The sequence below is a fragment of the Saccostrea echinata genome, unplaced genomic scaffold (assembly GCF_033153115.1).
Source record: "Saccostrea echinata isolate AGI-Se365-2 ecotype Australia unplaced genomic scaffold, CSIRO_AGI_Sech_v1 ptg000076l, whole genome shotgun sequence".
Taxonomy (NCBI): domain Eukaryota; kingdom Metazoa; phylum Mollusca; class Bivalvia; order Ostreida; family Ostreidae; genus Saccostrea; species Saccostrea echinata.
The window spans coordinates 995,934-1,009,422 of NW_026889825.1; the positions used below are offsets into that span (position 1 = coordinate 995,934).

The following is a 13,489-nucleotide window of genomic DNA, read 5'->3' on the forward strand; positions in this document are numbered from 1 at the left end:
TTCCCAACAACCTGTCGGAGTTCCCATGGGTACCAATTGCGCCCCGTTAATAGCAGACCTATATTTCTTTAGATATGAAGCAGAATTTATTCAAAAATTTCTACATTAGAAGAAGAAAACATTTGTTATGGCTTTTAACTCGACATTTAGATATATCGACGACGTATTATCAATTAGCAATACTTTCTTCCATTTATTGGCGTCTCCATATGAGTGGAAAATTCTCGAGAGGGACGTTAAACAACAATCAATCAATCAATCTTCCATTTATTTCCCGTCTAGGTATATCCCAATGAGCTTGAAATAAAAGATACCACAGAGTCTGACACATTTGTTTCATATTTGGATATAAATGGTAATCTAACATCAAAGATTTATGATAAACGTGATAACTTCAAATTCCCATACTTATGTAGCAATATACCTTTATCACCTGTAATATAGGGTTTATGTCTCTCAGTTGATTCAATACGGAAGAGCTTGCTCTACGTACGAAAAATTTCTAAAACGCGGCAAACAACATGATGAATCAAGGACATCAACAGTCTCTGTTTGAGGTCATCATTTTGCAAGCTTTGTGGTCGATACAATGGTCTTGTCAGCAAATACAACATATCCTTAAGTCAAATACTGATTAACGTTTTCCTACTAATTGTTAGGCATTGAATTGTCTACGGATTTTTCTTTTTTTCTCGATCATGACAAGCACACACGGTGGGTGTGACCGTCGGCAGGGGATGCTCAATCCTCAATGGCAACTGATCCCACCTCCATGGCAACTGATCCCACCTCTGATATTTTTGGAGGTCTGTATCTGCTCTGCTCCCGATTTGCATTGTTTAAATGGACTTTGATCTTGAATATTGTTCGTTATCTCCATATTTCATGCAGGTGATAGCGGATTAATATTACATAAATAAGGAAAGTTGACGATGGAAAAGCTGAAGTCTTCTTGTTTGTCATTTAATTTAGTTGTTAGTTGGCCTTTGTTTTAAATAAAAAATTCAAATTTTTTATACATGTTATTTGATAAACTGCTTATTAGAATTTACGATAAATGGCTGTTAGTGTGTCAAAATGATGGTGGGTCAAACTGATCAATCAGGATTTTCTCAAAAAAAAAAAAAAAAAAAAAAAAAAAAAAAACGTTGTCCATGTCCACGCTATTGCTTATTGGTAGCATTGAATTTCCTTTATACATGGTATTTTGATCAGTTTTACTTAAAAATTGAAATGTAATGTCAACCAAATTATTTTATTGCAAGTGCATTTATAGTTATTTATAATTCCAACACATAAAGCAAATACTTTTCATAAGAATCTTTCTCTTAAGAGCAGGGCAAATTTATGACTGTTTACATATGACTGTTTCATTTAACGCATTTTTTGTTGTTCCTTAGTTGTAAATTAGGTGACTCAAGAAATTCTGTATGATCATTTCTCTCAATGGTTGAACTTAGCGAAGCATCAAGCAACAGACACAACAACTTCCAACTATTCCAAGCGTAATCAAGCAAGCGTTGAAGATCTATAACAAAAAGTAATAAAAATAAAAGTAAATCAAACACGTTTTCTTTTTCAGGAGCTAGGCAAAATATTTATTAGTTGCTAAAGGGATAATATAATGTTCCATCTTTACATGTTTACTATAATATATGTTATCACTTCATTTACACAAGTTCTTATTAGTCCCCTACCGGTGAAAGCGGAGGGGACTATAGGTTTCCTCTAAGTCTGTCCGTCCGTCTGTCTGTCTAGCTGTCCCTCTGTCAATCTGTCCCATTTGGTTTTCCGCACCTTTTTTCTAAACGCTTGCAGATATTGACCTGATTTTTAGTATATATGTGTATCTTGATGAGTTACAGATCAAGTTTGCATTTCGTTCCGCTTCAATGATTTTTAACGGAATTACGACCTTTTCAATTTTTCAGGGTTTTCCGCAATTTTTTTCTAAACGCTTGCAGATATTGAACTGATTATTGGTATATGACTTAACCTTGATGAGTTATAGATCAAGTGTGCATTTTGCTCCGCTTCATTAATTTTTGACGGAATTTCGGCATTGCCAATTTTTAACGGGAACCAGATTACACTTGCCGGTAGGGGACTAGTATTGCTAATGCAATACTCTCAGAGTGCTTGTTCTACTTACTGTATACACGAAAATTTTGCCCTCTTTTATTTTTGCCTCTTTCGCCCTACTCACAGTTGGGGAAATTTAAAACGGGGCAATTCATAGAAGCTAGTATTTTTAGTCCCCTACCGGTGAAACCGGAGGGGGACTATAGGTTTCCTCTGAGTCTGTCCGTCCGTCCGTCTGTCTGTCTGTCCGTCTGTCCCTCTGTCTGTCTGTCAGTCTGTCCCGATTGGTTTTCCGCACCTTTTTTCTTTATGCTTTTGAGAATTGATTTGAAACTTGCTATTTACCTTTTTAGTGATAAAGTTCAGATCAAGTTTGAATTTTATCACGTTTAACCAAAAGGTTCCAGAGTAAATCAGTTTTAAACATTCCTCTTTTTTATAATAGTTCAAGATCGGGTTCGTGCTGCACTATATTAATGTTACAAAACGAGGTTGTCAGGTTTAAAATTATTGATTTGAAACTTGCTATGTACCTTTGTAGTGATAAACTATAGATCAAGTTTGAATTCTGTCATGTTTGACCAACAGGTGCTAGAGTAAATCAATTTTAAGCATTCTTCTTTTTTATAATCAGGTTCACGATCGGGTTCGTGCTGAACTAAAATGTTTCAAAAGCGAGGTTGTCGATTGTGACAGAAGACGGTAAAGTAACATTGTGCATTGTTTTCAGCAATTCATACCAGCAAATACTTAATATACTTGGCGAAATAATCCCAGATGCAACAAGCATTCTGAGAGTATTGCATTTGCAATACTAGTCCCCTACTGGCAAGTGTAATCTGGTTCCCGTTAAGAATTGAAAATGCCATAATTCCGTCAAAAATCAATTAAGCGGAACGAAATGCAAACTTAATCTATTACTAATCCAGGTAAAGTCACATATCAAAAATCAGCTCAATATCTGAAAACGTTTAGAAGAAAATTGCGGAAAATCCCTAAAAATTGAAAAGGCCGCAATTTCGTCAAAAATCAGTGAAGCGGAACGAAATGCAAACTTGGTCTGTAACAAAAGACACATCAAGATACATTCACATACCAAAAATCAGCTCAAAATCCGCAAGCGTTTAGGGAAAAAGTGCGGAAAACCAAGTGGGACAGACTGACAGACAGACAGAATTTTTACATTGTACCATTTTGAATATCCAACCATAAGCGAAAATCCAATAGATTTACAAGTGTACTAGTGTGACATCACTATAAGGACCAAATAAACTCTTCAACATAGTTGTCAATGGTTTTACTCTGAGAACATCGTCGTTAGTAGCCTGAATTAATCTCAGCTAGATCCAACGATACTAAAATTTTTGGACTGAACGTCTCTTCGAATCTCAGACCAGTGTCACACAAAGTGATTCGGGAAACCTTACCCAAACTTCAAATACAAATATAGAATCATAGTAGAAGGAAGTATTTGAAGCATACTATTTCTGGAACTCTTCAGCGTCGGAAGTTTAAACGAATATGTCAGCGACCACAAAAGGTTCATTGGTCACTTTCAGATAGCTTTCATTTAGCTATCAGATTTTGTGATTTGTGTTCTATATAAAACAAAATTGTTAAGGAAGTAAAATTACTTCTGCAATATGAAATATTTTGAGGTGATACAGATCCATGCATTTCTTTGCGAGAAGAGGTTTGCTTTCATTTCATTAAGGGGGAAACGCTTTTCTTCAATATTCCATGTTTAGTGATTCTCGTGGCCGATAAATCCACGAGACAATCATTTTATTGAACAAATATATTGAAATAAAGACGAGACAACACTTACAAACTACATTAAGACCAATACTTTACACTTTGTGATATACGTTTAATCTCGTCAACAAGCCAATTCTTGGTTACAGGCTACTAATTTTACCCCTATTTCATTGAAAACGCAAGTAGTGGCAAATTAAAACAATTTTTTTTCTTAAAAATTCTTTGGGATGCATATGGGGTTGAATGGGGTTATTTTTGGGCATAGATGTAACATATGTGAGTTGTTAGCATTTCAAATCTGAGAACTGTGTCTTATGCTCATTTCACCCTCTGATTAAGGTGTTCCAGCACATCAATTAAAGGGCCATAATTCTGCTTTGGAATCATCAATTTCAATGAAACGACATCAGCTACTTTGTATAGACAAAAGACACCGACATGTCAGATTTCAGCAAAATTAGACAATGCTTGTGTCTTTATTAGGTTACAGGCTACTAATTTTACCCCTATTTCATTAACCGCGCAAGTAGTGCCAGTTTAAAAAAGAGAGGTTTTTTCTTAAAAATTCTTTGGGATGTATTTTGCGTGGAATGGGGTTATTTTTGGGCATATATGGCAAGGAGAGGGTCTGAAAAAATTATAAAATTGATAAAAATGGGAAATTTTGCTTTTAAGCGCGTAGTAGGAAGGGTGTAAAGAGGCCCATGTTTATCCTTTCCACGAAGGAAAAGTGAAATAAGCAGGGTAGGGGTTATTTGCGATGCCATAGCAGGACGTGGAGACTATGAATTTTCCCGAGAGCCTGAAATTTTTTTTGACTTGAATTGTTCTTACTCTGTGCCAAGTTTCATATAAGTTGAGCCGTGTGGTTTTTTGAATTAATTTTTACATTATAAAAGAACGTATAGCAAAATAATTGGTACTATCTTACTACGCGGTTTCTAGAAAACCGCACGCGTTTTTGCAGTATACGGGTATGGCTAATTTTTTTTATGTCGCTACATTTACATTCATTACCTACACAAATGAAATAATCAGAGAGTATTTTACATTTGATTCATTACATTAAGTCTTGGAAACTCACTTATCATCAAATTTCATAAAGGCAGTCGATTGATAAACATGTACATGTAGGTCTTGTATAAATCTGAGAGTTGACATTGATCTTTAAAATTATAGTAAAGCTATTACAACGGTACTCGTAAATTTGTAAGCGACATAAAAAAAACGTAAATTGGGTATGTTTTTGTATAATGACTGTTCTCATTTATTTATTTGTGCTCATATATACATGTACCATACCACGTATTTTTGTTGAGTTTTAGAGTTTAAATCGATATAATGTATCATGTTACAACGGTAAAATTGTTAGCGACATAAAAAAGTTCTTATTTGCAATATTTTGTCATGCTTTTGTAGAATGACTTTGTGTCAGATGGTAACTAAACAAATTCATGATCAATGATAAATGTTTCAGGTAACAAATTACATGTATCTGTGTTGTAGTGTTGTTGATGGTGCTGTTAACTATGTACTTTGTATATAATTCCTTTTAGTTTAAGAAGTTTTTTTTTTTAGTTTAAGAAGTATTTTATTCATAATATACAAAGAAGTATACAATGAACATGGATTAAACAGCAGGCAAAAGTGGCCTATATTAGTTCTCTCCATTTGAGATCAAGGTACAAATGTAAAAATTGTACATATTTGAAGTTTTACAAAGACATGTATTATAAACTAATTTTAAAAGGGTTACAGGGTATAAAATTGAAGGAAAAAATGAGGGAAAAAAGGGGGGGGGGGGAGAAAACATTAAAAAGTGATAAAAAAGAAAGGAAAGGAAAAAAAGTTGGAAGGCTCAGAACCATATCTATTTGTGTACTTTAAATCTAAAGGTCAAAATTGAAAGACATGCTGCACAATACTTAGTATATATTCTAATTCTAAAATCTTTTAGTGTTTTTTTTTTTTTTTTTTTTTTTTTGTTTTTTTATAAAATTATGAACTTGATCAAAGAACAACATATTTTCTCTAAGAGATAGACAATCTTAACCAGGCTATACAATATTGACATCTCTTGGTATGTCATAATCATTCATATATGTACATTAAATCAAAGAGTTCCTGGCAAGATCATAACATGGGCATGGAAAGAAAAAAATGAACAGAGTCTTCAAAAAAAAAAAAAAATACCACAATTTAAGCATTTAGAAGAACAAACTAAGTTATGATTAAACAAATCTGCATTAAGATTACTTTTTAACATAGTTTCTCAACTGACAGTGGAGTATATTTAATTTTCTTTGTCCATAGTTGTATAATTTGGATTTTATTTTATCTTCAAAATCTTCATTTTGTATACATTGTTTGAATTTTGCTACCCTTGTTGCAGATTTCGAGCAATCTGGCAAATCATTCCATAATTTAATTGTAGTTGGTTAAAAGCTATTATAATGTTCAACTTTTCCAGTGAATGGTACGTGATACAAAATGCGTAACTATGTGAAACAGGTAAACACTGTTTAACCATTTCTTGCAAATATTCAGGTGTATAATTATTAAGTATTTTGTACATAAGTGTAAGCTTGTGTTTAGTTTTTCTTTCACTCAGTGTTTGCAATCCTAATTCATTATACAATTATTCCTTTCGTTTGATATCCAAGAGAAGAGTAGTTTTCTTGCAGCTCACTGATGTACACGCATCATTGAAGAATAAATTATATATATATATATATAAATATAAATATATATATATATATATATATATATATATATATGTATATATATATATATATATATATATATATATATATATATATATATATATATATATATATATATATATATATATAGCACATTTTACAACAACTCTTAAACTAACATTACTGCCCTATGTGAAGAAATATTAATATAGAAAGCACAAAGAAATTCACTTTTATAAGGATCCCATCTGACAGAAATTTTTAGATTTTGAGCTCACATGAGCATGGTGGTGGTGCTTTGCTTAGGAGAATGCCCACGCATTTAACAATTCCCTCTTAAACCTTAAAGAAAGTTTAGTAACTGCGTTATCTTAATGATTTTAATAAAGCCAAAGATACAGTCACGCAGAAATAATTTATGAATCAAGGGCCTCGGTTTATAGGAACGGTTTCCACGGTCCACAGTTAGAATCGAACCGCGACGTAAAGATCAACTTCTACTCCGCGCCTTCAGAGCAAACGCTCTAACCACTGCGCCACGCGAGCGACGAATCCTAAAATATTAAGAAATCGAAGTATTTGTTTGGTATTTAAATATGCGAATTTGTGCTCTTTTCTTTATAAATCTATATAAATTTTTGCACACATATTAGACTTAATCATAAAATCTTCCACACTTACTTTGAATTGGGAAACATTATCCATATGAACAATTTTAAAAAAAAAATATCTTCCTTAAGTAAAAATGTGCTTTCAACTGCAGTCTTTAATCATAACGATTTAAATAGCATGTTTAATTGAATATTCATTTTTATGCTTTATATTGTTTTTACTTTTAAATGTTTCACCGCTTGCTCAATCTATTGAATTTCGAGTAAAGCGAAACAACAAAGGAGCAAAAAAACCTTCGTTTGAGAGTAATGACGTAAATGATGACGTGTACAGTCATCTGCATGAAAAGGAGGATCCAAACATTGATGAAAATTACGACCACACCCATGTAATTCCTAATCAGATGATGGGAGAAAGTTACTACGGAAATATTAACACAGGAAGAAAACACAAAGGGAAATAGAACTAAAATACTGCCTAAGCATAAAGAAACATGTGTTTTTGCGAATGCTGGATAACTTTGTCTTTTTATTCCAAAACTTCCTTTTTTACTTTTTAATTGGAAAATGCAGAATTTGTTTTTTGCTTTTATTAATGGTTCTCGAAAATTTACTTGAGATTTGATAATTTTTCCTATATGATGAACTCTGAAAAAAAAAATTGATCAATACATATAAATTTGTCAATACAGTTAAATTTTTGTGAGCATATTCTTTATTGAACCACTGATTTTGAAAACCTAAGAACAAATTACTTTAATCCTACTTCATACGATTATTTGTACAGACATAAATGACAAGATAGGCTAAGACCCCTTTTTGGTCCCTGATTTGGGGTGTCTTTTAGAGTGATGCAACAGTTTATCCAAAAAAAAAAAAAAAAACAACCCTGCAGTTGTCACCCCTGCCACAAAATGAGTATTGGTTCTAAGATATGGGATACAAAGAGGTCACAGGAAGGTCAAAAAATGTCAATTTCCGAATTTTCTCATTTTATGCAGATTTTCATCGATTTTACAGCACATTTTGTTTCAGAAAACATAGAGCACAAGCTTGCCTATCTACCAAATTTATATATTTTATACTCTAGCATCAGATGCATCTTGTGTATAAAAATCTCAGATAGGCAAGCTTGTGCTCTATGTTTCCCGACGTGAAAGGTATCTCAAATTTGACGAAATTCCACCAGAATTGAGGAAATTCGGGAAAATGTCACACTTCTGCACTTTCTTGTGGCGTCTGTGTAAGATCTGAATGAAAATTAGTGCTGGTTTTAAAACAAGCATCATTTTAAGTTCTTAACTACAAACTAACAGTTTTAACTGTGTTCTGATTTTTACATCAAATAAGGGGCCAGATTCGGCCGTTACCATACCTTGTCATTTATCATTGTTACATATTTCTCTTCATTCAAAATTAAATTTTACGAGCTTATTCGCTGTAATAAGCTTTAATAACAAGACAAGAAAGTGAACTTAGTTTGTAAATGTAAACTTTACCTTCCTGTTGCTTTTTTTCGGCTTAATAAAATTCAGGATCTATTAGAATAAAAAATATCAATTATTAAATTAATAACTTAAGGGGGCCGACTGTGGTTTTAATTGCGCAATACTTCGCGCAGCATAGTAAAATAAAGCGTATTTACTCTTTTAAAGCAACTATTTTTACATAATTTATAAAAATTAACAAATTTAGAAAATATCAGGTTAAAAAATCTAATTATGTTTATAAATAACTGATTTTTTTTAACGATTTTTCAAATGATGGGTAGATAGACGTCGTAATAGTGTGTTTTTGACGTTATGAATAACCGAAGTTCTTTAAGCGGGGTCATTAATTATGCCATAAAATAAAAAGTATAAAGTACATGCTCTTGAAATTTTAAACATAGGAAATTGAGAATCTAACAATCATTTTTATTATTTTTTATGTAAATCTGTGGTATCTGTCATGTTTTGTTGTACTCCATAAAAAGAGGAAAATATCATGAATTTTGACATTTTGAGATGCCCCCTCTGGAAACCAGACGGTGGAATTTTGTGTTTCTTACACAAAATGTACAATATAATATTACCCATCAAATAATATAATTTGAGCAAAATGTCTATAGTAGCATTTGTATAATTTGCTCAGAAGTGCGAAGAAATGGTATTTTCCTATATAATCCTATAGTAAATGTACCTGTATTTTGAGATGGTCCCTAAAAAATAACCAGACGGTAGATTTTCACTAAACTTGGCATGTATACCGAAGTCAATGTAAGGTACATATGGTATAAAATTAAAGAGTTTCTCTATAGTAGTTTTCACACAATAAAACCCCAGTCGGCTCCCTTAAGCATAATTATATTACTTATTTTCTACTACTTAGAAAAGTAGACGTTTTTCACCTTACTTTGGTTCTTCTATTATATTTTGAGAAATAAGTTTATGTCACAATTCTTGAGGTTAAGACAGTAAGTCATTGTTATTCCTTGTAATATGACATGACATAAATTTCACTTTTTCTATATATCACAATCAAAAGCCTACTAAAGTATTAAATCAAAAAGCAAATACAGACATCAAATCATACAGGGAATTGTTGTGAAAACGTGAATTTATACTACTAACCTTTCTTTTCAATCGCTCCCATTTACTTTCTTTGGCGTCTATAAAAAAAATAAAATTACAACGTTGAATAAACATCACACATATGACTCGTTATTTGCCTCCTCCTCACCCTTCCCCCTCTTAAGCCGGAGATAAGCCCAATATAAAGCAAACAAATGGGGATTCAAATAATTTACTGACACTATGTTAATGGGTTTTTTTTTTGTTCCTTACTGTTCAAAAAATTGAAATTTAAATCATGAAATTAAGGATTAAATCGTACTTATAACAAGATGCTTGCATAATACATGCGTATATACAATGGAAAGAAAAAGTTTACTTACAATGCTTCCAAATACGAACAGCTCCACACTCAATCACGACAACGACCAATAATAGCCCAGTCATTTTGAACAAATCTGAGCTGTTAAGGAGTATTACACCATTGTCGGGTCCTTTCTTCACATAACCAAATAATGTGGCCACTTCATGAAAACATGATTTTGCCCTTTTTAAGCTCTCAACAATCATTATTATCACATCAACAATTCTCCTTGGCCCCAGGCTTTTTTCTGTGGATTTGGATTTTCCCACTTTCACTTTCACATATTCTATGAAATAAACGTTTGATTTTTTTTCTCGGCGATGTCAGTATATTTAGAACCGAGGGAGGAAAGACTCATCGTAATGTGTGCAGTCAATTGGAACATCACTTGGCTTTATCCGTCAAGTCGACTTGACGGAAAAAGCCTATACTGAAGATCTTCTCAGAGTGCAAAAGGAACTTGCGAAATACACACACACACACACACACACCCCCTACATCTATATCTATCTATCTATCTATCTATCTATCTATCTATCTATCTATCTATCTATCTATATATATATATTTATCTATATATATATATATATATATATATATATATATATATATATATATATATATATATATATATATATATATATATATATATATATATATATATAATCCTATCACTTATCAAAATTTAAAATATATTATGGATTTCAAACAAAACTGTCATTTTTTGACAAAATTCATACAATTTTTTTAATCTTGGTATTTAAACACCTAAATCTAGGGAGATTCTTACACATCAATATAATGTACATGAAGTGCGAATATAACAAATAGTAGATAAGCAGAAGAGTCCACTGAAACAAAACAAATGGGATCAGGTGCCATGGAGAAGTAAGCTTCCCCTGTCGACCATTCATACCCACCTTGCCCACCTGTTGTCGTCCCACTTACAAGTAGCCAAAATGATGAAATTGTTACAGGTGACTAGTTTTGGCTAGATGGGAATGGTGTACGGGTAAGTGGAGGGAGAGAGAGCAAAAGAAATTAATTACAGATGACCTATAGTCTGTTTTAGATTAACCACGGAAAAAGGTTAAAATGTTCAGTACTCAAATTCTGATAATGCAATGAATGGTAAATAAAAGAGATATAATTTTACATTAATTAAGTTTTTTTTTAAATTTTAAATGTATTACATAAAATTATTACTAATTTATTGATAAAATCTTTCTTTATTAAATTTGTAAATGGTAAATGATTTGTATTTTTTTTTATTTTCTGTTTTATTCATTTTTAATATTTATAATTTGATAATATTTTAACTTATTAAAAATGTTTAAGTGCCAGTTCTATTTTATTGTGTATCCGAAACATTGAAAAACACATGTAGTTTAAGTAAGGTACTGGTAATGCTCTTGAATCTCTTTATCGTAATCATGTGTTTGAATTAAAATTAGAATAAAACTAATAATTAAAACAAAATGTTACATTAATGGCAAAAGAATTAAATAAGATGACTGATAACAGTAATTTGAAAAAGTTTTCATTTCAAATAAACTTACTACAAATAGATGTGCTTATATCAGACTATTTTGTTTAATAATATGCTACAGCACTACATTTTCAAATGAAAAATCTTTTTTATCATTTAAACATTTGTTCATTATATATGTGCATCAGATGCTTTGGGGAAACAAGTCCTTCTTTGTTGTATAAAATGCTGAATTTTTGAAGATTATTGACAAGCTCTGCTAAATAAATATGAACATTTTTCTAAAAATTCTAGTTCTTTAACTAAAATCATATTTTGTTCATTAAGAATTTAATTTCAGTTTTGGACACTATTAATGTATTTCCAGTAGACTAAATCAAATTATATTATGATATTTTGATATAAGTGACAGTTGCTTTTTCAATAAAAATGGAACTCGTAAATTTACTTACCATGTCATTGGTCATTTGCAAAATTATTTTGTTAAAAAACATTCTGATTGTACACACAAGTACTCTTAAGATGACATTAAAAAGATGCTTGAGTTTCTGATTGACAATATCTATGTGGTTTTTGGAGACCAGGTCTTCCAACAATCTATTGGAATTTCCATGGGTACCAATTGCGCCCCGTTATTAGCAGACCTTTTTTGTATTCATATGAAGCAGAATTTGTCCACAATCTTATACGTGAAAAGAAGAAAAAAACTTGCTGTGGCCTTCAACTCGACATTTAGATATATCGACGACGTATTGTCAATTAACAATGGTTATTTCCATTCTTATGTCGATACGATATATCCCGGTGAGCTTGAGATAAAAGATACCACAGAGTCTGACATATCTGTTTCATATTTAGATAATTTACTTGAAAAAGACGTTAATGGTAATCTAACAACCAAGCTTTATGATAAACGTGATGACTTTAATTTTTCAATCGTCAACTTCCTTTACTTATGCAGCTATATACCTTCATCACCTGCATACGGGGTATATATCTCTCAGTAGATTCGATACGCAAGAGCATGCTCTACGTATGTACAATTTCTAAAACGAGGTAAATTATTGACAAACAAGTTGATGAAACAAGAATATCAGCAGTCTCGTTTAAAGTCATCATTTCGTAAGTTCTATGGTTGATACAATGACCTTGTCAGCAAATACAATTTATCATTGAGTCAAATGCTGACTGACGTTTTTCATACTTGTTAGGCCATTTTTTACACACTGAATTGTCGACGGATTTTTCCGTTATTTCCCGATCATGACAAGGAGCACACGGCGGGTGTGACCGGTCGGCAGGGGATGCTCACTCCTCCATGGCACCTGATCCCACCTCTGATGTTTTAGAGGTCCGTGTTTGCTCTGCTCCTATTTTGTAATGTTTAATGGACTTTTGAGCTTGAATACTGCTCGTTATCTCCATATATTTCATGATAATTTTACCAAATGTTACATCAAGAAAAAAAATTGTCTTAGTTGTGTCAATTATCCTTATGACTTTTTCCCTATGAAATATGCCCAATTCTTATTAGATATATAAAAATATTTCATAAAAGACTAGTTCTAATTCATGTGTGGAAAAATTACTTATAATGCAGCACTGTTAAGGCGTACTTTGAAGAAATCAACAGAATATAAACGTGCATAAATACATACCTTTTTAAAATAAATTTTAATTTTGTAAAGGTACTACATTATCTTATGACTTTAACATTCTTTGAAATAACATTGTATACCCCGCTCTGTACTGAATTTGGTTTGGTCACGTTATTTGATAGTCACGTGATAAATGCATGTAATGTGTACTGTATGTAGGTCACAAACAAATTTCAATATCGCAAGGGCATACCCTAGTTAAAATTAAAAATTAAAGTAATAGATTGTTTCTACATAACTTGTAGTTTATGGAAAGTGCTGCTGCTTTAAATA

At 31.9% G+C, this 13,489-nt stretch overlaps 1 protein-coding gene across 1 annotated transcript; it reads right to left on the minus strand.

The window, feature by feature from the left end:
- Nucleotides 1–1,270: 1,270 nt before the first annotated feature.
- Nucleotides 1,271–10,288, minus strand: LOC133176572 (uncharacterized). Its single transcript, XM_061311684.1, has 4 exons — nucleotides 10,089–10,288; nucleotides 9,766–9,803; nucleotides 8,653–8,691; nucleotides 1,271–1,528 (listed from the first exon to the last, which is right to left on the minus strand). Exons 1-4 carry the CDS (start codon nucleotides 10,273–10,275, stop codon nucleotides 1,457–1,459), a joined length of 336 nt encoding a protein of 111 aa, XP_061167668.1. The 5' UTR covers nucleotides 10,276–10,288; the 3' UTR covers nucleotides 1,271–1,456.
- Nucleotides 10,289–13,489: the final 3,201 nt, after the last annotated feature.

Bases quoted from the DNA above. Each gene is read 5' to 3' on its own strand.
- LOC133176572 (XM_061311684.1), bottom strand. From the start codon at position 10,275: ATGATTGTTGAGAGCTTAAAAAGGGCAAAATCATGTTTTCATGAAGTG. The intron at 9,804-10,088 runs GTAAGTAAACTT...TTTTTTTTATAG, and splicing joins TGTTCGTATTTGGAAGCATT to ACGCCAAAGAAAGTAAATGG. The intron at 8,692-9,765 runs GTTAGTAGTATA...TTATTCTAATAG, and splicing joins GGGAGCGATTGAAAAGAAAG to ATCCTGAATTTTATTAAGCC.